Genomic DNA, 24,993 nt, shown 5'->3' with positions numbered 1-24,993 from the left:
AAAGATAATCATCCAAGAATTATAAGCCATGAAGGGCGATCGTGAGGGGCGGTGGTGCTGTGCGATGCAAATGTCGTCGAGGGGTCGTGGCAAATGTTGATGGCTGCAACGTAATTGATGTTTCGCGTGGGAGGGAGAGAGAGACATACTCACGACAATAAACAAATCGGGCGTTGCTGGGTCAACATTTGCTGACTCAGCGTCTAGGCCTCGTCCATCCAGAGACGCAGTGGGTGTCTCCACCCTGTTCTTGTCATTAGATGTAGAGATCAGGACATACTAACATGAAGATCCAAGTTGATTGAATTATCTTCTTTCTCCTTTGTTATTTTCTTCTTTTCGAGTTTTTTCTTTTCTTTTCTCATATAAATATTTTCCTAAAACAATTCGAGCAAATACAAATGTGATAGCAGCGGTGCTTATCACCAGCAACCAGTGGTCCCACATGGAGAGTTGTTGAAGAAATCACTAAAATAATCAACAGACAATCCCTTAAGTAGATTTTACTTCCAAATCACGCAGAGTGAAATTGGAGAGAAAAATTATGCAGTAAAAAACGCAATCGGAGGAGCCCCAAGTTCTCCTTGGCTGTGGCAGGTCTAGCCACAATACCTCCAAAAGTTCAGTGACTCAGATGGTTCTACGTAGCGGTGTCTGACAGTCTGCTACTCGGGCAGGTAGTGTGAGACGAGTAGAGTTCCTGAGACGCTGACGAGCCGGACCAGGTCTGTAGGATTCTTGACTTGAACAACATCAACTTGGCCCGCCGCGTCCGAAATGGCGACGGCTCGCGATGATGGGACCAACTTGCTGGCAATGAGTACTAGTACAAAAATATACAAGACGCGATTCGCGCAATGAGACGTTAGAAAAACCATGAATATAAAGCGCGTTCTCCGTATATGGGAATAAAGGAAGCCCTCGGGTTTTTATTTTGCCTTGGGGGCCAGCTGGGTGACGAGACGAAGCGGACGCCATACCTGCAGTGATTACCCCAAGGCGGCAGGAAACTACCTATTGATCATGGTCTGCGGCCCCTAAATAAGACAATGGCATCCTCCAAAGACATGGCGGAACTTGCATCCCCTGTCATGCTAAGCCTGCCTGCCGACGTCCTTATACCAGCCTACTCTAGGCATCTACTATAATCGTTCGTGACAGGCTCATGCGAGCCTGGATAGTCGCAACGAGACGAAGGAGACAGAATCAAGAATGAGACTGCTGTGCCGACTTGGTGCAGTTCCGTCATGTTCGCCACCTGGGTCCTGCAGGAAGGGAGGAACGACGAGCCTCATCGTTTCCTCCGCATGTCCATCGCACAAAGTTCACGGCAACTTGCACGCCAGGTCCCGCTATTGTTTCCCTTTTTGTATACGTCAATATTGTATTTTGCTCGAGGGCATCCCGAAGTTTTCCAATGCCTTATATAATCCTTATGTTGCATCTCTGAACGACTCCCTGGGGCCTACCCATCACATTCTCTCCGTCGCCTACTCTTGCTCATGCATCATTTGAGCCCCGAAGAAATTATCAGGCATGCGAGCCAAATGCTTCCTGCATACATTAACCTCACACACAAGGCCATCGATGCCGCGTTTCCCATCGTCCAGGACATGCTGTCGGACGCTATGGACCGGCTGCTCTGTTATAACCTAGTCAGCCCTACTGAAGTTGTCACCATGGTTCGGTGTATGGTTCTGACAGCCGAGGCACAGGGTCATGTGCGATGCAAGGACCATGCAAACCTGAAGAAGGCACTGGTTGCTGCCTACGTCGATTTGGGAGATCTCCGCTCATGACGTTTCATGGCAACGGAGTTACTTGCGATGCATGGTACGGATCTAGGCAATATGGAAATACTGCCATCTGTTTACATACTTATCTCTTGGATCGACGAAGCCGAGGGCCTGGTAGGTTTTACCCCGCCGTCGGCTTTGCGAGCTGTACTGGCGAGCATCGAAAGCTTTGGACAATGGTCGAACTGGATGGTGAATACTCTGATACATTATCACGGGATCTTTGAGAGGGTCAGGGAATAGACGATGCGCGGAGAGTGGAGGGTGATCACGACCCTGTCATTCATGAATTACAGCAGAAGTTGGAGAATCTCAGCATCTCTGCCGAACGTACTCGAACTTCGCTTAGTTAGGAAAGGTAGCTCAATCGCCGCCAAATCCATGGCTTGAGTAGCATGATGTACGATACCAATATGAGAAATGCCAGCCAGGAATAGAACATGATCAGCTCGGACCAGTCCAAACATTGTGCCTCAAAGATAGTAACATCCACGTCCGGCCCATTCCATCAATATGTAACGCAAGGAGGAACCACTAAAGAGAGACCATTGCCATGATCACAGTGCAATGATTTTTAAAACCAAAGCATCCCTTCCTTCGTCATCATGGCTTTTGGCACACCTGCTAACTTCATCCTCGTGGCATAGTACCCGTTTTTCTTGACGCCGCTCTACTTGTCTACATCATGCCTGCACTCCACTGCCAAGTGTCGATCGTGTACTTGAAACCCCAAAGACGGACAGAAAAGATTGAAGATATCCGAAGCAGTCCTCTGATCACCTTGAACACTACCAGACGACGAGCATGCTGTCCTATTTCTCCCCCGGCTTCGATGCCTCTTCGTCTTTCTCCTTTTCCTCCTCCTTGATGCCAAACTGCGTCTGCAGCGATGCCCTCAGCGCAACATTCTCCTTCTCAAGAACGAAAAAACAACAGCCAAGCCCATGATGCCCTGCCGCCACGGCCCACGAGATGCGCAGGGCATCCGTATAAACCTCGCGAATCTCGTCCTGCGCCTCGACGGGGAATGACTTGATAAAGTCGCGCGCGGCATACGAATAGGCATTGCCGCCGCCGAGAGCGGCGCGCACAGCGGGGTCGGAAATCTTCCACAGGTTCCGCGAGAAGATGTTGTTGAATGTCGTCGCCGGGATCGTCACACCCCAGATGGCACCGTAGCTGCGAACGTACGCCCAGGTTGACGTCGACGATGCGTTGTCCTCGTCTGTGAGGCACGCCTGCACGGCTGGCAGCAGCGACGTCGTTAGCAGTCCGTTGCCGAACGACGGGATCATCTGGAGGCAGACCCATGCCGCTGTCCTCGAGTCTCGGTTCAGGGCCGCGAAGCTGCCGAGGCCGGCGGCCATGAAGATGCTGCCGACGACGTGCAGAAGCTTGTATCTACCCGTACGACTGAGGTATTGGCCGGCGATGAGCGCTGGTGGGATCATGGCACAGACGGTAGGCAGAATCTGTACGCCTGAGCGGCTCGGCGAAACGAGCTGCACGGCCTGGAAGTAGACGGGCAGGAAGTACAGCGTCCACAGTGTCATGAGAGCATGAAGGAACGTGATGAGGAAAGCGATGGACGACGTGCGATTGCCAAAAAGGTGAGGTGGGATCGTCGGATGGCTACAGAATCTCGAAGCTTCGTATGAATGGAAGGCAACCATGCCAGCAAGACCGATGATCAGTGGTGCCAGCACGCGGCCGTCAGTCCAGGCGTACTCGGTACCAGCGTAGGTGAGGGCATAGAGGATGGCTGTCGTGGAGCCCAGGACCATGATGTTGCCGATGTAGTCAATGGTCTTGATGCGCTCCTTGAAAGGGGCGTGTACATAGTTGACGCGAAGAAAGGCGTACAACATCAACAGCGACACGCCACCGATAGGCACGCTGATCCAGAAGACCCAGCGCCACGAAGTGTGCTGGACGATGCTGCCACCGATGAAGGGGCCCGTGAAGAGGCCGACGGCGAAAACAAGATTGACGAGGCCGATGAACTTGCCACGCTCGCGCAGGGGAATGAGATCACAAATGATCAGATCGATGAGCATGTTGAGACCGCCACTACCGAGACCTTGGATAGCACGGCCTACAATGAGCGTCTCCGCGTTATTGGCGCCACCGCAGATGCCGCTGCCGATTGTGAAGATGGCCACGCTGATGATGGTAGGCCACCGGCGGCCCCAGGCGTCGGCGAGTTGCCCAATGACGGGCAGAAATGCGGTGCTCGTGAGGAGAAAAGAGTTGATAATCCAGGCGTAGCTGTTCCCGACGTCGAGCTCGTGCACAATTGTAGGCATGGCTGTTGAGAGAACAGTCACCTCGATGGCTGAGAGCAGCGTAGTGAACATGATGGCTGGGAAGATGGCCCAGAACCGCCATGACTTGCCCTTGGCAAAGTCTTCCTCTTCATTCTTGTCCTCGGTCGGCTGCTGAACGCCATCGCCAGAGATGGACGAGTTTTGTTTGTCGCCCGAATTCGACTGGTCTGACTCAAAGGCGTCCCGAGAAGCCACCGTGATATCGGGGGCATTGCCCTCAGTGTCGCCTTTGGTTTTGGGAGCCATATCTCTCAACAAAGGTGGTGGATATGCGGAAGATCTGAGGAAAGGGGAGGGAAAGGGATATGGCAAGAATGTCCAGCACAACTGTCCCACGAATAAGATCAGTGAATTTGGGGTGGACGGCTGAGGCTCTTCAACAAAATCGTGCACCCCCTTAAGACTGAGCAGTCACAAAGGCGGCACAAGGCCCGAAAGTGGATGGAAAATTGCTCCATCAATCTATCATCGGCCGAAGTCAGCAGAAACTTCAAATCGCCGAGTCCCAATGCAAATCTTCCATGTCGAAAGCGCCCCCAAAGTCACGATTCCCATTGTTCGGCGAAACGGGACCCCATCTCCTGTGCTGGTCTCTTGTGTGCTTTCATGTACGTTCGGCGTTTCGACCCGGCCCCCACGTTCGGCGTTTTTGTCCTCTCCAGGCAACAGGGGCAACGGTATGCGTCCATCCGCCCGGCTGAATGTGTTTGCATGACGAAACTTCCTTTGTTGGCGGTTCGTCTCGCACAGACTACTCCCTACTCTACCTAAACTGCTGACGGCTGACAGCGCTTGGCCATTGGTACGCTGATGCCTTTGACCGTGCCTCTCTGCGTCTGAAGACCCCGATTTGCCTGGTCCCCCTCACCTTGACATCTGCTCACGCTATACCTCGAACCTTTTCACTCGCACGCGCAGTGATAGCCACATGTTTTTACAACCCTCAGCATCTCCCTGCCGTGTTTGTCATTATGCCTGTGCGGAGGGAGACCAACCCCCAGAACCGCCTCGCGTGCGATCGCTGCCATTCTCAAAAGCTCCGATGCCAACGCCAGGACGGCCAAGGCATTTGTGCCCGATGCAGCCGTTTGAGAACTGCATGTGTCTTCAGTCCGCGACAGCGCCGCAACATACATAACAATCACGAGAACTGCGATGTGGAAATGAGGCCAGAACCTCGAGACCTATCGTTGGAACCCCCGGTACTATTGACGACAGTGACGACAGAACATTCGTTGGCGGATACACAGAGCAAACCTCATCGTCTTCCAGAGACACCACAGCCGTTGAGCCCGAATCATGCTATCGATCCATACTCGTCTTTGTCCTTTGCCGTCACTGGACTCAATGATTTCAACGCTGGCCCTGACTCCGGCGTCAGTCCCAACGACGGGAGCACGAGCCTGTCCAGTTCCAAATCTCCCGGCCTCACGGACTTCTCTACTCTGCTTGACATGGACTTTTCCAGTCTGGGCTCCACCTCTGCGTCTTCGAACTCATCAGAATGGAACTTCCCCATGGACTTGGCAACCTTTTGGCCCCCTGCCGCCCCATTAACCGTGGTTGACGAGGAACTCAAGATATCGGGCCCCGTGATTGCCTCCTCGCTGGTCTCGGAAGAGGTGGTCGACATGACTCTGGACGCGAATAATCGCGACGCCAAGGTGCGAATGGATCCTGCAACAATCTCGGCTCCAACTACGACTGGCGAAATCCGCGCAGGCGCCGTGGAAGTTGTGCATCCTGTGCGCAAACTGGCGGACCTCAACGTCCGCCTGTACGAGCATTCTGCTGCCCTCCCGCCCGTCACAATGGTGGCATCAGATAAGGTCCCATCACTCGAGGGTCGCCTTTTCGCCATTGACGAGACGTTCCGCATGACACAATCGCTCATCGATCTGTTAAAAACACTGTATCCACGCGACGGGCCAGTGTCCGACCTCGTCTCTGACCAGGGCACCTTACTGCTCATAATGTCATGCTCCAACCGCGTCTTCGACATTTACGAGGTCATTTTCGGCCACATGAGGGGATGCGTCAACCATAACATCACGCCCGTCACGCCCGACGGCAAGACCGTGCTCCTGCCCGAGCTGCGCATCGGCTCCTTCGCGCCTCCGGCCCCCTCGGCCATAGCCATGCAGATGTTGCTCATTGTTATGATGGCCTCGGAGTTATTGACCAGCTGCGTGATGTCTTGGGCTGCTGGAACAGTGGCGACCTGTCTAGGCGTGCGCCGGCGGACGGTCCCGACTTCGCGGAGGACGTCGGATCTGAACTTGTCAAGAAAAGCTGGCTCGGTTGCAGGTGAAATTGGCAGCGCTCGCCAGATGCTGCTGAGTGTGGCTGGCGTGCCTTCGCTGCAATGTGGGTGCCCTGGGAGGTCTAGGAAGAGCTTTGCAGCCAAGGTGAAACAAATGACTACTTACGCTATGGATCATTACGCTTGTGCATGTCGCTGATACGTCGCCCTGAAATCGCTGTCACTGGAGCCATGGCTCTGAAGAATCTGTCCCCTCATGGCAAGCAAAATGCGCCTCGCAACATTTCTCTTCCATTTTTCTCTTGTGAGGAAAGACCTCCGTCTTGCTAAGATAAATCTAGACATCAACATAAATGGAAATACACCAGACATGGATTTCACTTCTCAGCGGGCCCTACATAGCCGTAGACTCCGAGCACGCGGGCCTTCTCCTTGCCCTTCCGGCAGATGGCCTTGCGGCAGTGGTAACGCGCGCCGTTGATTTCGATAAAACCCCAGAGGCCAACGGTCGAGAAGCTACCGCTGGAATTGGTACCCCGGCTCTCAATGTGTAACTCTCCGTTGGGCCCGGCCCCGCCGTTCTCGCGTTCGTCGTTGGTGTAAACCCAACCCTCTTTGAGCCAAGGGTCATCGTCCACTTCGTCGAGGTTGGCCCACCGGCACTGCTCGTACAGGGTGCCTAGCATCTCTGTTTCGACAGCGTGCTTCTTGTTGTCGATGATACGGTTCTCAGAGTTCCCGCCGAACCCACCGCTGATACTCAGGGCCACGTCGATATGGGTGATGCCTTCCGAGTCTACGTATTGGGTGTGGGTTTCCTTGACTGTGAGAATATGAAGAAACTGTGAGGGGGTGGATGCGAAGTTAGAAGCAACATACGGAGAATGTGGTGGGAGAGAGGGTGTATCGGGCTTACCTGACGCTTCCACCAGGGGAGACCTTGCAGGCTGAGGTACTGCTCGAAGCCCTCACATAGCTTAGTGGCGACGAACCACTGGCCTGTCATGTCCTTGAGTGACTTCTCAGAGGGCGCTGCCATTTTTTCGATTGCCTGGAACGATGAACAATATGATCAATAGCAGTAACCCGCGATCTAAGTGCAATGCGAAGCTTTGGTGGGCAAAATACTCGAAGTGCAATCTGGGGAACAACGGAGCTGTCGATTCGCTCTGTGGGAAGTGACAGATCGCTGGTACTGTTACCCTCATAAGAACACAACCCTTCCTCTCAAATTCTTCTCTATTTTCAGCTCGGCATGCTGAACAGTCTCTAGAAAGTTGTCGCCGAGAGCCTGTGGGTTGGGAACACGGCTCTGAAGGCTGGCCGAATCGGTGAAACAAGACCCCTAAACGACAGGAAGGCGGCCGACTTTTCGGTGCGCACGCGCGCTGTGCTTCATCCTTCTTGGGGTTAGGCGGCCTGTACTGTTCTTCGGCCCAGAACCCAGCTGTATCACAACCACTTCCCAATATGGAGATGTACACCGAACTTGGGTGATAGCACCTGATCGAGTGGCGCGTTTCTTCGGCACAATATTCAGACGGGCGCGAACCGACGGCTTGTAGGATGGAAGGTTCGGCCAGAACTGGGCGTTCGAGTGACGCTGGCCGCACATCTTCATCCTTGGTACCTTGAGGAGGGAAGAGTTCAGGATTCTTTTTGAGCTCGGTTGTGTTCATCATGTCCAAGTCAAAGGGGGAAAACACAGAAGCATCTCTAGCTCCTACAACAAAGTTTCAGCGCCCTACCGCCATATCACTACCAATTTTACCATCATGGCTGTTCATGCGCAGCTTGCACCACCCCCTACGCAGACAGCCATCATCACGCAGCCAGACCTCCAGCTCGGTATTGCAAACGATGTGCCTGTGCCCCACATCACAGCCGACAATATGATTCTCGTTCGTACTCGGTCTGTAGCTCTTAACCCCAGCGATTTCAAGATGTATGCAGCATTTCCATCCCCAGGAGCTGTCGACGGCACAGACTTTGCAGGGGATGTCGTAGCTGTCGGCACAGCTGTGACGCAGTGGAAGGTCGGCGACCGTGTGTTTGGCGCCGTTCAGGGCGGAAACCCGTCGAACCACCAGTCGGGAGCTTTCCAAGAGTATGTGCCGACATTTGAGCTCGAAGTCGTCCGGATTCCAGACTCCATGTCCTACGAAACAGCGGCAAGTATCGGAGGTGCATGCATCACTACGGCGGCGGTGGTCATTTACGGCTCGCTGGGGCTGAGACCGCTGCCCTTAAGCAAGGCCCCCGAGGACCCTGCAACAGTGCTCGTCTATGGCGGAAGCACCGCCAGCGGTGCTATGATCATCCAATTGCTCAAATTGTACGTTTTTTTGCTCCCTCTCACGTAACATTTCCTTGGGCTTCGGCTGGCTCTCTACTTTGGTTGTCATTTCATTCAACAAGACGAAATACTGACCTACAATCACACGAAAGATCCGGACATGTTCCTATTGCAACCTGTTCGCCTCACAATTCTGAGCTAGTCAAATCGCGTGGCGCAGAGACCGTTTTCGATTACCATTCTCCAACTTGCGCTGCGGACATTAAGTCCCACACGAAGAACAGGCTCAAATACGCCATTGACTGTATTACGTCCCCTTCCAGCGTCAAGATCTGCCACGAAGCACTTGGCCGCATGGGGGGCAAGTATACGGCCATTGAACGGATTCCTGATCTTCCAGGCCTGCGAAGTGTCGTCAAACGGGAGTGGGTCATGGGGATGACAATGGTCGGCAGACCTATTGATCTTGGAAAAGGCTACACATTTCCCGTCGTTCCTGAACATGTCAAACTGGGTTTCGAGTGGAGGCCCGTCTGCCAGCGATTGATCGACGAAGGGCGTCTTTTGCCCCACCCCATTAGAATGCTGAGCGGGGGGTGGAATTCAATCCTAGAGGGTCTGGATGATTTAAAGATGCAAAAGGTCTCTGGCGAGAAGTTGGTATTTACTGTTTATTAGATTCCCGGGCTCGCGGGCCTGACCCGAGCAACATCGTCAGGACTATGATTATTTAACAAGTTCTCATCGTCCACTGCACTCACCATTCAGACCCAAAGCTCTCTGTTTTCACCTACGGCGCGATGTACTCTGAACTTGTTGGCACAGATGCATGTCACGGAATGGACAACCAGAGTCTTTGCTAAGGGCTGTCCTTCTAGCACTACTGCCATTACCCACCATGAACACATGATCATTCATTATTTTTTCTGCATAACACAATCAATTATCTGCTCAACTCTCACAATGCCTGGCGCTGGATCCCAAAGCTTTTGTCCAAGAATGCAAAAGTCCGCATGTGAGCCAAGCCAAATGCTCCAATCTTGGCCTGAATCCCACCCTCTCCTGGTTCCTCAGAAAACCACAATTTCTTGTCTGATTCCGGCACATTGACCAGTTCGGTTTGTATTTGCATGGTGGTGTCTCCAAGCGTTTTGAAATACAGACTTTGGCCTGCTCCAGAAACCAGAACTGGACACTTGATGCGATGGAGGAATCCTTGCTGATCGCCTGACGCCCTGCTTGGGCTTCGCTCTCGACCCAGGGGTGGCACCTCCCCAAGAGTGAAGTGCATCACTCTGCGAAACATCTCTGACGGAATATCAATGCCAAACATCTCTGACGGAATATCAATGCCAAACATCCACTTGGAGTTTTCCAACTCCCACTTATCCTGGAATGTGCCTAGCATGCGGCCAATGCTAGCAACACCATTGAGTACCGAGTCGGGGATCCAGCCGCTCTCCCACAGTCCCATGAGGCCGCCCGGCATACGAGCCTTGACAAAATCCCACAAGCTGTAGAAAGGATCAATGCTAACGCAGGCAGAGATTCTTGTGTCCGACGCGCCGCGAAGCGCCAGATAACCACCCATACTGGCGCCTGTGATGCCGATTCGCGAGGTGTCAAGACAGTGAAGCCGGTCTTGCGTCTTGACAAGCTCACAGAGGTGGTCGAGCACAGCGCCCACAACCACTTCCCAGTCAGGTCGAAACGGTAACCCATGCTTACGGAGGACAGTGCCTTGGCCCGGACCTTCAAAAGTGAGAGCAGCATAACCGCGCTCGACAGCGGCGCAGGCTACCATGAAATAATGCTCCTCCTGCGTGGAGTCGGCGCCACAAGTTGCCAGTATGATTGGCACGTTTCGAATTGTCTCATCCAAGTTTGAGCCGTTGACCTGCCTTCCGCGTACTATCGTTTCGTTCTGCGCATCAAGCCGCCTGAATTTGGCTGGTAGGTAGAGGTACCCGGGCAGCATGTAAGTGGCACCGTCATCTGTCGTATACGGTATGGCAAGTGTCTCCACGGAGGCACAGTTCTCGAGTAGAGGAATGGCTGCTCGGAAGTTTCGCACACTGCGCTCAGAAATCGGGAGAATTCGTGGCAGTTCTTCTCTGAACATCATGTATTGGCTGGCTCGAAAGTAATTGCATGCACGCAGATGTGCCTTTCGCGCGGAAACGGCATCGCCGAGCTGAGCTGCCTCATACGCGATAGCCTCGGCTTGCTCTCCAGCCTGATTCCAGACTTGGTGCCATTGCTCTGGCCCCTTAGCTGCTAGGGACGCTCCTTGAAGAAATTCGGCGATCTCGGAGCCCTCAAAGGGCGCAGCAGAAAGAATGCGATGCAATTCAAAATCCATGAAATCGCTTTTGGAGAACCTGACCATCTTCATTTTGAATGCAAACGACTGGAAAAATTTGTTCAATAAAGCTTTGATGGTAGAAAAAGAGAAAAGCAGCGCCTCGTGGGACTGATTCGGTAGCAAGCTGGGGCAAGAAGATAGAATAAGGTATATCAGGCGATGATTCAGAGCCCTACAAAGCTGTAGGAGTCAAGTACGCCGAATCTTGGACCAGGCTTATACAGGCCTATCGAGTCCTGGAAGCCGCATATTCGGTCTGGGACCGCGGCCGATTCGGATCGGGGTTGTGGGGTGATCTACTCGGACCGGATTGCCTCTTTGGGTTATACTAGTGGATGCCCGTCGTGTTGGCTCGGGATCTGGATTAACATTCGTCAGCAACGAAGCTACAATTGGCAAACCTGTTCAATGGGAATGAACAAAAAAATTGTCGCACGATACTTTGTCAGATCGGGGAGTAAGCGCTGGTGGACAGGGAGCCGAAGTTTACACATTGAACAGACGGCGTAGACTTGGACGTAATAAACATGGAAGCCAACCTGCCCTGGAACAAAGGATGCATTTGCGTCCAAGTGAAAGTGATCGCCTCAAACAGTCCTTCGAGGTCATTTATTCTAGATCGCGCATTTATCTTCTTCGCATCGCCAAAATATGTCTATTCCGCCCGAATTACTCAGGGTTATTCCTGTGATCACAAGTTCCATGATGTGGGTAGAATCTCTGTTCTCAACGCCATGTTGACCACTAGTCCTCCTGACACGTACTTGGAATATCAGCCTTCAATCAAACTATGATCAGCAGACTGCTTTCAGAGCCTTCCTCCACCAAAAGGTGCCCTATCAATCTCGTGGAAGGGTTCTACCGCTGTGGTATCAAGCATTCTACCTACCCAATGTATCTGAGCTTGGCGTACTCTATCTTTCCGGCGGTATTGTCAGTCTTATACTCTACTATGGGCATGAAAGTGGAGCCAACAATTACTCTTTTTGGAGCGCTTTGTTTACGGCAGCACACCTGATCTTCTCCAAATTTGCTTGGGATGGACTTCAGGGATTTTCAGACGCCAGGGCCCCGTTTGAAAGTACGGAAAAGGCGCTGAGAGGTTGGCTCATGGTGAGTTTGGCAAGGCTGGTCATTGCCGATGGACCGGCTTGGTTGTTCGCTACTCTGGCATTGACTCAATCCATTCGATCTTAAGTAAATCCATGATGGAATTCCGTTGCAATCCTTTCTCCGAATTTCGGCTATGAAGGCAAGTTTGACCGTTATCGTGACAAGAATTATGCACCAAACTCTTATTTATCAGCTGCTCAGTAATGAAGTCGACCTCTTGTTACTGTAACAGCTGCTCCAGTAGCCGTATATCCTCCTTCAGCGAGCCGATCCCTCTATTCCCGTTTCCCTCGCTTTCGGAGTCCTCCTGCTTTATGGCTAGCTCTATAATGTGTCTAATTGCAGAGCTAGTTGTAAAATTTGACTTCTTCTCTGTATGGCTACAAGTTGAACCTGACCCTGATAGCACGCTCCTGCGCGAGCTACCGCCATGACCTGATCCACAGGTCGAGGATCGCGACAACGGGGTTGCGAAGCCGTTGCCTCCCAGGACATTCGCTCGAGCCGTTTGACTCAATATAGAAGATGATGCGGACCGTCTGTGTCGCGAAATATGTTGGTTTCTGAGCCCTTGGTCGGTTTCATCTGCCTCAGTAGGCTTATTGCAAGGGCATGTCGATTTCCCGACGAGCGTCTCCAGTATACGCTCAATCCTCTCAATCATATGCAGACCCATGCGCACCAGGAGGAGGGCCTGCAAAGCCGTATCGTTTCTAATCTGAATTGTGCCCAGCTGCAAGACAGGAAGGTTTGCGATTCGATCACTCATACTAGCACCAGCGCCAGCGGAGGCGTGCACTTGTCGGCGGATATAAGTGACCAGATCACTGTAGATTCTCATGGTGCGGGTATAGCACGAAATGATGATAAGGGCAGTATGTATGTCGAGCTTCGATTGCTCCCTGCTACTGCATTCTTTGTCGCTATCATGATAGTCATCGAAACACATGTCTGTGTCCATGTTTGTGGAAGGGTCTCGAAGGTGCCGATTCTGAGTTCTTACATGATCTTCATCGCCAGTGAACGTAGGGAATGAATGCACATCAGGTGCCAATTGCGACAGCCCCTCATCTGCGTGTGTTTGAACTTTGAGAGCTAGCTCGGCGCATCGACAGCTTTCCATTTGAATAAATTCACTTAGAATTTCGACAAATGTCTGTGTCGCCATGAGAATGGAATCGATGGGATAGTCATCGCAGCGGAAACCGATTCCCCCCAGTAGTGGTGTGGCATTTTGTTGAATAGTGGTCGCAGGCTGCGCTGGCTTTCCTGTCTCCGCAGAGAGTTCATGTAGACTGACGCTGAGGAGAGACAGCCGCTGCACGAGGGAGTTTGTATTGCCATCGGAATCGCTGCCACGTTGCATCTCAGGCCTTTCGCCGGCCCTGGGACCTTTGCCAGCACTTTGGCCCAGGGAAGCTGTTGATGCACCTTGAAGCACATTGTGTTGTGTCTCTTCCAACTGTTCGCTTCGTGCATTCACGGACGAATTTCTTGGATCGTTCTGTCGGCAAGCAAAGTCCAAAGTAGCAGCCGATGAGTTCGCCACTGACGTGTCAAATGTATACTCCGGCCCACCCCGGGATTCTACAGGTGCATGAGCCCCGTGCTCCGGTGCAATAGAACCCTCGGCCATGTCGATGAACAGCAAATCTTCTGAGAATTCTTGAAGGCTTGAGCTGAGAAGAGAATCATTGAACATAAAGTCGACTTCAATGGGGTCGGAAGTCTCTTTATCCGTATGATGGCCTTGCACGTCGCGAGGCAAATTGAACGTATAGCCTGCTGCGTGCCCGAATGCCTCCCCAAATCCCTCCAGTGTCAGGGCAGTGTTCGTGCTGCTGTTTTGCTCGGTGAATTCGCGCGCTCTTTGCGATGATTGTGACTTCGTTGCTGAAGTCGAGGTTTTCGTTTTCTCATTGGGGGTTGGAAGTTCACGTATGGACGATTTTGGTGGACGAACCACTCTGATGCTCGTCGACTGTATGCATTCCATATTGGCTCGCTTACATCTGCGGCATCTGGGAGACGGACTACCAAGTTGGTCCTCTGCCTTACCGCCCCGAGTGTTATCGTTGTCATACTGGCAACGTAGTTTGTGGGCACGACAGCGATCGCATGCTGCATGCCTTGCTTGTCGACCCATGACGTGTACCAGAAATCCAGGTGAACTAGCAGTTTGAGAATCGGACATGATGAAATAATTGGTGCTTACTGAATTTAGACCAACCAAGGGGCAAAATGAAAAGTTGACAGATGGTGGTGAAACAGCCAGCACGGGCCCGTTGGACCCTGAGGATATAGCAAACGGGTATCAAGATCGACCTTCAAGACACTCCGAGACCCACACTCGCACTGCTCTGTCGGTTCCCGGACAGTAAATACAGCTGAGTGGCTAAAGGCAGGGGCCGAAGGTAAGGAGACAGGCCGGCGTAAATGTATCAACCAGTTGCCGGGTGCGAGTGGGACTTCTGCATGCGTGTACTGAAAAATTGACTCTCTCACCTGGTTGAATGCTTACTGACAAGTCTGTTTGGGAAGGCCACTTGGTTGGATAGGATCCGCGTACTCAAGAGCATTTCATCGAAACAAACTCGGAAATGAGCAGATCCTTGGGGGCAAAGGCGGCCACAGCCTGCACATGCATGCACACCGAGCGCCCACGTAACCTTGAAGGAATTGAGACAGCTCAGCCATATGATACTTATCTTTAGCTTCATATGGTGCGATGAACGACTCATTGGTGTTCTCTGAAACCCAGGATGAAAGACACAACAACCAACCCGTAGAGTTGCGTGCTTAGCGGGATCCATTCGGCAATGCGGCCGGCTCAAGGGCCATCTGTTATGGTGCAACTGGGTGGCGTAGACGGAGCAAGCCGCGCGGAGAACAGTGTGTCGTTACTTGCCGGTAAGAACTTAAGTGTTAACTAAGTGACTAAAGACGCAACGGGGTGAGTTATTCCGCCAAGCGATGAACCGCCCAGGCTGCTGCCTGACAGCTTGTGCTACCCCTCAAGGTCAGGATGTGATGCGTCTGTCCACGTTAGCAGTTCAGCTGTTAGTCAAGAAAGCTACTGTTGAATAATGGATTCTAGCCATACTCGTAACTCATGCCTTTGTTGATTGAGGTATCTCATAAAGTGTGCGTCAAGGGTAGGCTGTCTGCCTTTCAAACGGTGTCTGCCTTGAGATGACTGGCCGTTCGACCAAAAACGAATCATGGTAATGCAATGTAACGATGTTGAAGCGAGTCGATAATAACCGACCAATGGCTGATAGGAAGACCCTGGATTCGCGGGCCGGTTCTCGCCCTACGCCTCGCCCTACGTCAAGTGGCAGCGTGGAGGAAGGCCGTCATGCTTACAGTGTTACACTGCATTCCAGTGAGCATTTAGCCCTGTGGATGCAGGAGCCCTCACGAGGGCCTCAGTGACTAGATCGCCAGACTGGTACAGAGGGGCTGAAGGAATGTGCGGATCTGGCCCTGGCTGTGGCGTGCTGTAGGAACGATCTGGACTCAGGATTGCTGATGTTGCCTCATTTACCTGCACAGCCAAGGTAATTGATGCATGTACTGGGTGCGGCTGACAGAGTCCGCAACGCCATGTGCATTTCTGCAACTGGGAGCTGCCATAGGTACCCTCCACACTGTCAGCGCAATCCGATGATCCACCCACCCAACAAGAAGGCTGTCAATCGCAGCTGAAGAGATATCCGGGCCAGTTATAATTCGCGTATGAACAGCCGGTAGAGACTGCCCCCCCCCCCCCTTCAGACAAACGAACTAGCTGAATAGGGATGATATTCTAATCCTACCAGCACGAAAACCACACCGAGCAGCGTTCGCTTACTGTCCCGCGTAGGCTGGCAGACCCTGCATTGGTGATAGGGGGCATGCTACCCATCCACTAGGTGCACCGATCTCATTCGGTCTCGAAGCGAAGTCTCGAGATCGACCCTGGCCAGCGCAGGCCGATCATCGAAAACCCATCCTCTCTGTAGAGTAGGTATACGAGTGATACAAAATCGCCGACGCCGAAGCCGAAACGCCGAATAGGGTTGCAGTCACTTTGCGACTGGCTGGCGGCAGGAGCGCGAGGCGCTCGGGTGATGTACATTTGATAGCACAAGTCAACAGAAGATGGAACTGATTTGACTGGTTTTCTGGTATGCGTTCAAACTGGTGTCATGTCTGAAAAATCGCTCGTTACTTTCCTGGTCTCTTGTAAAATGTTCCGCGTCGTCCAACGAAGTGGAAAATTTCATGGTCAGAATTGTTTCAATTTGGAGGCCATCTATTTGTCCACCTCAATTTGCTAGATTATTTATTGGTCCTCAGCACAATCACAGCTATGGCCCCTCACGAAAAGGCTATTGGAGAGGAGACTGGCTTAAGCCTCTCCGATGGGAGAATGCTCTCTTATGCGGAGTATGGCGAACCTTCTGGCGCCCCAGTCCTGTTCTTTCACGGCTTCCCAGGCTCGCATAAGGAGGCAGCTCTCTGGCACGACTCCGCTGTTCGGCATTCTGTTCGTCTCATTGCACCCGACCGCCCCGGTATTGGGTTCTCTAGCTACCAGCCTGAGCGGTGCTTCCTCGACTGGCCTGCAGATATATCTGCCCTTACTAGTCAACTCGGTCTTGTGGGCAGAGACTGTCGAATTCTTGCCGTGGCAGGGGGTTCGCCATATGCGCTTGCCTGCCTCCATGAGCAATCTACCGCCAGCAAACACGAACTCCCTCGATTTCGAGATACCGCCATTGTTTCTGGTATCTATCCTCTATCCCTAGGGTCTACTGGGATCAAGCTCTCCACTCGGATCACACTTTGGATTGTTGGACACCTCTGGTTTCTGCTTGTACCACTTCTCGACTGGCTGATGGGCAAGCCAGCACGAACAGATCCGGAGCTCTTCCGAGCCCGGCTCCTCAAGGAGGCTAAGGGCAGACCCTTCGTCGACAGGAAGTGCCTTGCGGACAACAAGGAGTTCGCTGACGGATTTATCGAGTCTGCCCGTCACTCTTTTGCTCAGGACGCCCGGGGCGCAGCCTATGAAGCTGGGCTTATGGGTCGTGCTTGGGGTTTCGACTTGCACAGCCTTGTCGGCAATAATATAACAATGTGGCAAGGCGGCTTCGATGATGCCTGTCCCGTACCTCTTGCTAGGAGGGCGCAGGATAAGCTGACTGGCAGCACTTTGAAGGTCTTCGAATACGAAGGCCACTTGACTATTTGGGCTAGGAGGCAAGATGTGATTTGGGAAGCATTATTGGATAATGACGTGAGATAGTCAATGGCCATAGTTTCAAGCTTCCGATTGGAGCGATTTGTACTAGACTGCATTGAACTAGCATTTGGGGGGGGCGGGCGATGGCATTCAGCTCGTGTTCGCCAAGACGTGAAAGATCTCCTGATGCACGCTTTTCAGTCCCCAGCCTCAGGTATTTTTCTGTGTCAGAAAGCACTTATAGAAATTGCTGGTTAAGGTGTTTCAAGGATTACATCATGAAATGTTGAGGTTGCAGAGGTGTATATAAAGCAGCTGGGGATGCCTGTCATTCTGAAGTATTTTGACCCTCTACTCAACTTCCAACAGCAAATTGACTGTGGATATTGCCTATGGAAGATCTCCTCACTCGGCTCATTCCCCTCTCTGAGACTTTTTTGGAGCATCCACGTGGCTATATCTTTGTAGATGCAGGCGCAGACTTTAAAATACGTACGCAACAATATATCCATGATATTTGAAAAGGGAAAGAACTGCCCAAGATGTTTGAAGTCGTGTATTGAAAACTGAACAGCAGTTGGGTGATACGCCGACAGTGAATGTAAATAGGTGGGAACAACCCTATCAGCCACTTCTGAGTGGCGCGCTGACCATCTTCCACATGAATAACAAGAGATTTCCGGAACTCGCCATTTGCCACCATACGCCTATCATCAACTTGAGTGAGAACGTTTGTGGTAGGTCAACCAGCTCCGTCCATCCATATCCCAAGTCAAACTGCTCGCCGCCTACTTCGCCGCCGGAAACGACTTCTGTGTAGCCTGCCAAACCTCTGTTCTCGCCCAATCCTACCTCAAAAGGGCGTGTCTTGTGCTCTAGTTCAAATGTCCATCGCTGGCCGCGACTAGGGGACACGAAGTCCAATGTCCAGCCGGTAGACTTGTCGCCCCAGTTGCTGTGAATATCGCCACCATAACGACGGCTCATAAGGAGATGATCCGTTTGAGGGGTCGATTCGGAAGTGTTCGGCAGCAAGACTCCACTTGCTCGCACTAGGGGCTCGCCGTTTTTGAACAGCATGCTGCCCTGGTACTTTTTTCCGTCGAGTTTGGAGACATCCTCCCAGATGGTTATGTGATAGGGGCCGACAGTGGCGCGACCTACATTCCACTTGCTCACCAGACTGAACCAATCTTTGGACGACCAAAATCTGTTGTGACCTCCAAGCCCCTCAATGACTCTAGGTTCTTCGCCGTCCAAAATGAGCTCAAGCTTGGCTCGGCCTGCAGACATCGGCTCAGCGATACGTAACATAGGAGAAACTTCATGATTCGCCGTGGTAGACGGCCACGTGGAGCCATCAGCGTAACGGCCGGGAGTGATGGCGTCGAGAACAAATCGGCCGCGAATACCTGGGCGTTCAAAGTTGCCTTCAATGTGACTCAGGTCGCGGGAGATTGTGAAGGCGTACCACCGGTCAGGACCTTTCCATACGCCACGGACGTGGCCGCAACAATCTTCGACGCGAGATTGGTCCACAAATTCAGGCCCGCCGAGTATGGTGCCGTTGGCGAGCATGACGAAGAACTCGATCCGTAGGACGCCCTGGCCCATCATAGTGTAGGACGCATCGCGGGACACACACATCATAAGTGACTCGTCGGCTTTCGAGGATACCATATCGAAATACCACTGTTCCCATGACGATCCATTAACGGCGGACAATAGAGATCGGGTCATGTGGTCTCGTGGAGATGTTGACATCCAGACCGGGCCTTTGACGGTCTGGTAGGCAGAAACATCTGTCGTGAAGCATGGCTGATCGCAATCCGTAAAGCCTCCAGCAGTAAAGGTGTGCTGCCATGAGGAAACTGCACTACCGAAGCACCAGATACTGGCTAGAGTTCGGTGAAACAGCATGGTGATAGAGTAGGCTGAGTAAGTCTATAATCGAATCGTGAAGAAATTGTGAAAAGAGCAAGTTGGTAATTCAAATGCCGATGGCTTAGATTTCCATCTGCTTGAGTTTCTTTCTTTGGTCGGCATGTCAAGATTTTGATGTGGGTGCAGATTTCCTTCCGCATCCGAAGCGTAGAACCATTTGATCACCAAGACTGTTCTGTTCAAGTTTGTTGCGCAATGACCTCCTCGCATTCGGCTTTGACTAGATGGTCAACCTGTTCGGCGCTGTGGAATTGCCCGATTGGGAGATCCGGGCCGAATCTTGGGGCTGAGAACATCTGGCCCCCGATAGTAAGCTGTGCCTGGAAAACTGCCTTCCTGCGATGGTCTTATCTGATTATTGGCTAACAATGGAATGATATCATGCAAGATATCAGTGATTCTGTTGATTGCAATTTGATTCTCTCCCCAGGTTCGGTTCAGGCACGCCTTTCATCCGAAGCTCGAGTCGCCGCTGAGGCTGGATCACTGGACTATTCCGGGCCACGGAAGGATTGAAGATTGTCAGCTCGGGCTGGGCGAAAAGAAGGTGCGATCCATCTGCGCAGCCTATTTGGCGTTGCGCAAGGGTTGTGTCGGATAAGCCTTGCCCAGATCCCGTACCTAGATGCCATCACACTTTCGGCATCCTGAGTGGTGGGCCAGCTAGTCAGTGGGGGGTGGTACTTGGGAACCGCTTCCTCAGACTATTCTTGTGGCGATTTTGAAAAGCTATGAGGGTGGTAAGCGATAGCCAATATATCAATGGTGGTTTGTTCCGTTGGTGGTTTCCGTTCTTGCACGCTGTTTTTTTCAACTTGAACTCGTCTTGTTCAACCAAGTTGCGGCATCTTTATTTGACATCAACTTCTGATAGCATTCTAGCTATTTCGAGATGGCAAACTACACGAGCGAGCCCATTGCAATTGTTGGAAGTGCTTGTCGCTTTCCAGGAGAATCCTCGTCGCCATCGAAGCTCTGGGCTCTTCTACGCGAGCCTCGAGATGTTCTGGCCAAGATTCCGCCGGTACGCTTTGATCCCGAGGGATTTTATAACGAAGATGGAGAGTACCATGGAAGCTCCAATGTCAAGGAGTCGTACATGTTGAAAGAGGATCATCGAGTGTTCGACGCCCAGTTCTTCAAGATCAAGCCAGTCGAGGCTCACAGCATTGATCCTCAGCAGCGTATTCTCATGGAGACGGTCTATGAGTCCATCGAAGCTGCTGGTTTCGCCATGGAAAAGATGCAAGGATCCGACACGGCTGTTTACGTCGGACTGATGTGCGAAGAGTACAGCAACATTGTGGCAGGCGATGTCGACCAGCTACCGACTTACACTGCTACAGCCACTGGCCGCAGCATCATGTCGAATCGTATTTCCTACTTCTTCGACTGGCACGGCCCCTGCATGACCATCGACACAGCCTGCTCGTCCAGCCTCATCGCCGTTCACCAAGCTGTTGAAACCCTTCGCAATGGCACCTCTCGTGTGGCAATCGCTGCTGGCGCAAACCTGCTTTTGAGTCCTAGTAAGTTAATTAGTGGCGCAAACGCTTCTTTCAGGCAACAAGATACTCTGTGTTAACCACGATTTTCTTTGAATCAGTGGGATATATCACTGAGAGCAAACTTCATATGCTTTCGCCAGGCAGTCGATCCCGCATGTGGGACGCTGATGCCGACGGCTACGCGCGAGGCGATGGCGTTGCTGCAGTAGTGCTAAAGAAGCTGAGCGATGCCATTCGTGATGGCGACCACATTGAATCCATCATTCGCGACACTGGCGTCAACCAAGACGGGTACGTGAGACTCTCTACTGTCTATTGAGCTGGCTGCACAGAGACTTGTAGGACCTAGATTGCACTAACAAGAGCATCAAATGTTGTAGTCGTACCACAGGTATTACGATGCCAAGCAGCACGGCACAGGAGGCTCTCATTAGACGTACCTATTCCAAAGCCGGTCTCAATCTCACCAATCCGTTAGAGCGATGCCAATACTTTGAAGCTCACGGCACCGGTAAGACGCTTCTTCTCTATTTTCGCACCATCTACTTTGGCAACTTGGAAAGATGGCTGACACCAACTCATAAAAGGCACACCTGCTGGAGACCCCATCGAAGCTTCGGCTATCCAGAAGGCATTTTTTGGAGCAGACAACACTGGGGTCGATTCCAATGACATTCTCTACGTAGGATCTATCAAGACTGTCATCGGACACACTGAGGGAACCGCCGGCATCGCTGCACTCATGAAAGCCTCGCTTGCAATCCAGCACTCTGTAAGTTGGCTCATGCCAAAAAAAAAAAACACAGCCAGGAGAAGATAGGACGTAAACTCATCATATGTTCTCATTTCGTAGATTATTCCTCCCAACATGCTGTTCAACAAGCTCAGTCCGGCCGTGGAACCCTTTTACGAGCATCTTGAGATAGCTACGGCAGCCCGGCCTTGGCCAGAGCTTCCGGAAGGTATTCCTCGACGAGCAAGTGTCAACAGCTTCGGGTTCGGCGGGACCAATGCCCACGCAATTGTTGAGCAGTATGTCCCTGGTATCTGGGATCAACGTGAGCAGTCACGTCGGTCAGCTCCGTCTTTCCTCCCAATCTGTCTCTCCGCTGCGTCAGAGAAGGCTCTGTTCGAACAGGCGCGTCGCCTCTCCGTTTGGCTCGAAAACAACTCCGAAATCAGTCTAACGGATCTCGCCTGGACCCTCGCCATCCGCCGCAGCAAATTCCCGTATCGTTGGTTTTTCTCTGCCGGCAGTGTTACACAGCTTAGGGTCAAGATCGACAAAAGGCTCGGATCCAACTATGAGCCCATCAACTTACTTCCTTCGCACAAGCCCAAAATCCTCGGCATCTTTACAGGTCAAGGAGCACAGTGGGCGGCTATGGGACGATCTCTCATTGTTGGATCTAAGTTTGTCTCTAAGATTGTCGACTGTCTGGAGGTCAGCCTGAGTCTCCTTCCGGACGCTCCTACGTGGTCATTGAGGGAGGAGCTTCTCGCTGGAGCGGACACGTCTCGTATCGCCCAGGCAGCCCTCTCGCAGCCTCTGTGCACGGCCGTACAGGTTATTCTAGTTGAGATGCTCAAAGCATCGGGCATCGGCTTCGAGGCCGTTGTTGGCCACTCTTCGGGCGAGATCGGTGCTGCATACGCCGCCGGCTTGGTCTGCGCGGAAGATGCTATTCGTATTGCCTACTACCGTGGTCTTCATTCCAGCCTTGCCAAAGGAAGCAAAGGTCAGAAGGGTGCCATGCTAGCCGTCGGAACGTCTGTTGAGGATGCTCAAGAGTTCTGCGCATTCGAGGAGATGCAAGGTCGCATCTGCGTCGCCGCCTGCAACTCATCCTCCAGCGTTACCTTGTCTGGAGACTCGGACGCGGTGAAAGAAGCAGAGTCTATCCTTCAAGACGAGGGCAGGTTTGTACGAGTCCTTCGCGTGGACACCGCATACCACTCGCATCATATGCTCCCGCCGGCCGGTCCGTACGTGGAATCGATGCGTAGCTGCCATGTTCGGGTTCTCGACGACAGGAAAGGCGAAGGTGTGGTTTGCTCCTGGTTCTCGAGTGTGCGGGAGAATCAAGAGGAAATGAAAATCCAATCCGAAGGTCTTGATGGCGAATACTGGCGAGATAATATGGTCAAGCCGGTTCTGTTTGCGCAAGCTCTGAAAAAGGCTATCGACACCAAGGGCCCCTTTGACCTGGCTTTTGAGATCGGGCCTCATCCGGCTCTTCAAGGCCCAGCTCTACAGACAATCCAGGAAGTCCAGGGTAACCGTATCCCCTACACTGGCGTTCTCTCGCGAGGTGTCGACGATGTGGAATCGTTTGCCGACGCACTTGGATATCTTTGGAGCCATCTCTCTCCCACCAGCGGTTTACTACAGCTTGAGAAGTCCGATGCTACTCTGTCAGGGGAACAGCAGCCCAACGTTGTCAAGGACCTCCCTCCTTACGCCTTTGACCATGACCGCGTCTACTGGAGAGAGTCCCGATTGGTCAAAGCCACCAGAACTCGCAAAACGCCTTACCACGATCTGCTGGGTGTCTGCTGCCCCGATGGAACTGATCCAACACTCCTCCGTTGGAAGAACCTCCTCTCGCCCAAGGAGATTCCCTGGCTCGGAGGTCATATGGTACAAGGACAAATCATCTTTCCTGCAGCCGGTTATCTCTCAATGGCTATCGATGCGTGCCGTATCCTGGTGGCCCGTCGGGGTGAGGCTCTTGCCATTAAGGGTATGGACATTCTTGACTTTGTCATTGGAAAGGGCATCATCTTCGATGATCGCAGCCTGGGTGTTGAGACCCTGCTCACCTTGACCCTCGATGAGGAGTACGACGAGAACGCGAGATCAATCAACGGCACGATTCGCTTCTACGCCGGTCTGGCCAATTCAGATGTCTCTTCTCTACCACTTCGCTGCTCATGTCGCGTGCATCTCAATCTCGAGGAAGCGGGACTGATCAGCGATATTGTTGAGGGAAGCACGTCGTTGCCACTTCTTCCCCCCCGCGCAGAGCAGCTCGTCAACGGGGTAAACGTGGATGCGAAACAGTTCTATGCTAATCTCGCTGAAGTTGGGTATGAGTATTCCGGGCTTTTTCAGGGACTGTCAGAGCTGAAGCGTACCCTTGACGCCGGCACGGGTGTCATCGCAAACCCTGCTCGCCAAGATCCCCTCCGGTCTCCCACCGTTCATCCTGCCATGATCGACTGTACCATTCAGGCCGTGTTGCTCGCATTTTGCTTCCCTGGAGACGGGAAGCTGTATGCACTGCACGTGCCGACAAAAATACGACGCGTCTCCATCGATCTACCGCTTCTAGAGAGGGAAACTCTTGGGGCCGGTCAGCTCCCAGTAGACTCTATTGTTGATTCGAATGGCACAGTAAGCGGAGACGCACACTTGTTTGCGAAGGATGGCGAAACCGCCATGATTCAAATGCACGGCATCGAAGTTGTGCCTCTGACGCCACCGACGCCAGAGCAAGACGCGCAGCTCTTCTGGGCGTACGAACTGGGCGTCGCTCAACCAGACGGTAACCTCATGGTCAAGGGCCGCCGAGCGACAGATGCAGACTACGAGCTTGCCGAAGTCGCGGAAAGAATTTGCTATCACTATTTGAAGAACCTGCTAGCCGAGCTGACGCCGGAAGACATTGAAAAGTCGGCGTGGCATCACAAGCGCCTGGTCAACTTTGCTCGCAAGACACTAGGAGAACTGCGTTCTGGTCAGGATCCGCACACTAACCCTCAATGGTACGATGATACAGATGAGGACATCGCTGCCCTTATGTATCGATTCAGGCACAAGGTTGAGATGAAATTGGTGGGTGCTGTAGGTCGAAACCTGGCAGCCGCCGTGCGGGGTGAGACGTCTATCCTCGAGCATATGATGGAGGACAACGTTTTACACGACTTTTACGCCCAGTGTCTCGGTTTTGACGAAAACTCACACTTCCTGGCCGAGGCTGTCTCGCAGATCACCCATCGCTTCCCACACATGAACATCATCGAGGTGGGAGCCGGTACCGGTGGCGCTACCAAGATTATCATTCCTCACCTTGGTGATGCATTCTCATCCTATACCTTCACCGACATCTCGGGCGGATTCTTCCCGAAGGCTCGCGAGGTATTTCTCG

General features: G+C 52.5%; 9 protein-coding genes across 9 annotated transcripts; 4 read left to right on the top strand and 5 right to left on the bottom strand.

Moving 5' to 3' along the window:
• Positions 1–2,608: 2,608 nt before the first annotated feature.
• Positions 2,609–4,369, bottom strand: VDBG_01337 (conserved hypothetical protein; the record flags this gene model as incomplete). Its single annotated transcript, XM_003009608.1, has 1 exon — positions 2,609–4,369. The coding sequence occupies one exon, from the start codon at positions 4,367–4,369 to the stop codon at positions 2,609–2,611; it is 1,761 nt and encodes a 586-aa protein (XP_003009654.1).
• A 725-nt stretch (positions 4,370–5,094) lies between these two features.
• Positions 5,095–6,434, top strand: VDBG_01336 (conserved hypothetical protein; the record flags this gene model as incomplete). The annotated part of the gene is made up of 2 exons (XM_003009607.1): positions 5,095–6,296; positions 6,353–6,434. 2 exons carry the CDS (start codon positions 5,095–5,097, stop codon positions 6,432–6,434), a joined length of 1,284 nt encoding a protein of 427 aa, XP_003009653.1.
• A 329-nt stretch (positions 6,435–6,763) lies between these two features.
• On the bottom strand, positions 6,764–7,425 carry VDBG_01335 (conserved hypothetical protein; the record flags this gene model as incomplete). The annotated part of the gene is made up of 2 exons (XM_003009606.1): positions 6,764–7,228; positions 7,303–7,425. 2 exons carry the CDS (start codon positions 7,423–7,425, stop codon positions 6,764–6,766), a joined length of 588 nt encoding a protein of 195 aa, XP_003009652.1.
• Positions 7,426–8,161: 736 nt separating this feature from the next.
• Positions 8,162–9,360, top strand: VDBG_01334 (TOXD; the record flags this gene model as incomplete). Its single annotated transcript, XM_003009605.1, has 2 exons — positions 8,162–8,721; positions 8,835–9,360. The coding sequence occupies 2 exons, from the start codon at positions 8,162–8,164 to the stop codon at positions 9,358–9,360; spliced, it is 1,086 nt and encodes a 361-aa protein (XP_003009651.1).
• A 280-nt stretch (positions 9,361–9,640) lies between these two features.
• On the bottom strand, positions 9,641–11,077 carry VDBG_01333 (dipeptidyl aminopeptidase/acylaminoacyl peptidase; the record flags this gene model as incomplete). The annotated part of the gene is made up of 2 exons (XM_003009604.1): positions 9,641–10,281; positions 10,411–11,077. The coding sequence occupies 2 exons, from the start codon at positions 11,075–11,077 to the stop codon at positions 9,641–9,643; spliced, it is 1,308 nt and encodes a 435-aa protein (XP_003009650.1).
• Positions 11,078–12,380: 1,303 nt separating this feature from the next.
• Positions 12,381–14,354, bottom strand: VDBG_01332 (predicted protein; the record flags this gene model as incomplete). The annotated part of the gene is made up of 1 exon (XM_003009603.1): positions 12,381–14,354. The coding sequence occupies one exon, from the start codon at positions 14,352–14,354 to the stop codon at positions 12,381–12,383; it is 1,974 nt and encodes a 657-aa protein (XP_003009649.1).
• Positions 14,355–16,514: 2,160 nt separating this feature from the next.
• Positions 16,515–17,453, top strand: VDBG_01331 (hydrolase; the record flags this gene model as incomplete). Its single annotated transcript, XM_003009602.1, has 1 exon — positions 16,515–17,453. The coding sequence occupies one exon, from the start codon at positions 16,515–16,517 to the stop codon at positions 17,451–17,453; it is 939 nt and encodes a 312-aa protein (XP_003009648.1).
• A 561-nt stretch (positions 17,454–18,014) lies between these two features.
• On the bottom strand, positions 18,015–19,310 carry VDBG_01330 (conserved hypothetical protein; the record flags this gene model as incomplete). The annotated part of the gene is made up of 1 exon (XM_003009601.1): positions 18,015–19,310. One exon carries the CDS (start codon positions 19,308–19,310, stop codon positions 18,015–18,017), a length of 1,296 nt encoding a protein of 431 aa, XP_003009647.1.
• A 786-nt stretch (positions 19,311–20,096) lies between these two features.
• On the top strand, positions 20,097–24,675 carry VDBG_01329 (lovastatin nonaketide synthase; the record flags this gene model as incomplete). Its single annotated transcript, XM_003009600.1, has 7 exons — positions 20,097–20,102; positions 20,209–20,863; positions 20,941–21,133; positions 21,223–21,353; positions 21,430–21,614; positions 21,696–24,610; positions 24,666–24,675. The coding sequence occupies 7 exons, from the start codon at positions 20,097–20,099 to the stop codon at positions 24,673–24,675; spliced, it is 4,095 nt and encodes a 1,364-aa protein (XP_003009646.1).
• Positions 24,676–24,993: the final 318 nt, after the last annotated feature.

Source organism: Verticillium alfalfae, genomic scaffold (assembly GCF_000150825.1).
Source record: "Verticillium alfalfae VaMs.102 supercont1.1 genomic scaffold, whole genome shotgun sequence".
Lineage (NCBI taxonomy): Eukaryota > Fungi > Ascomycota > Sordariomycetes > Glomerellales > Plectosphaerellaceae > Verticillium > Verticillium alfalfae.
This window is presented reverse-complemented; position numbering and strand designations above follow the sequence as displayed.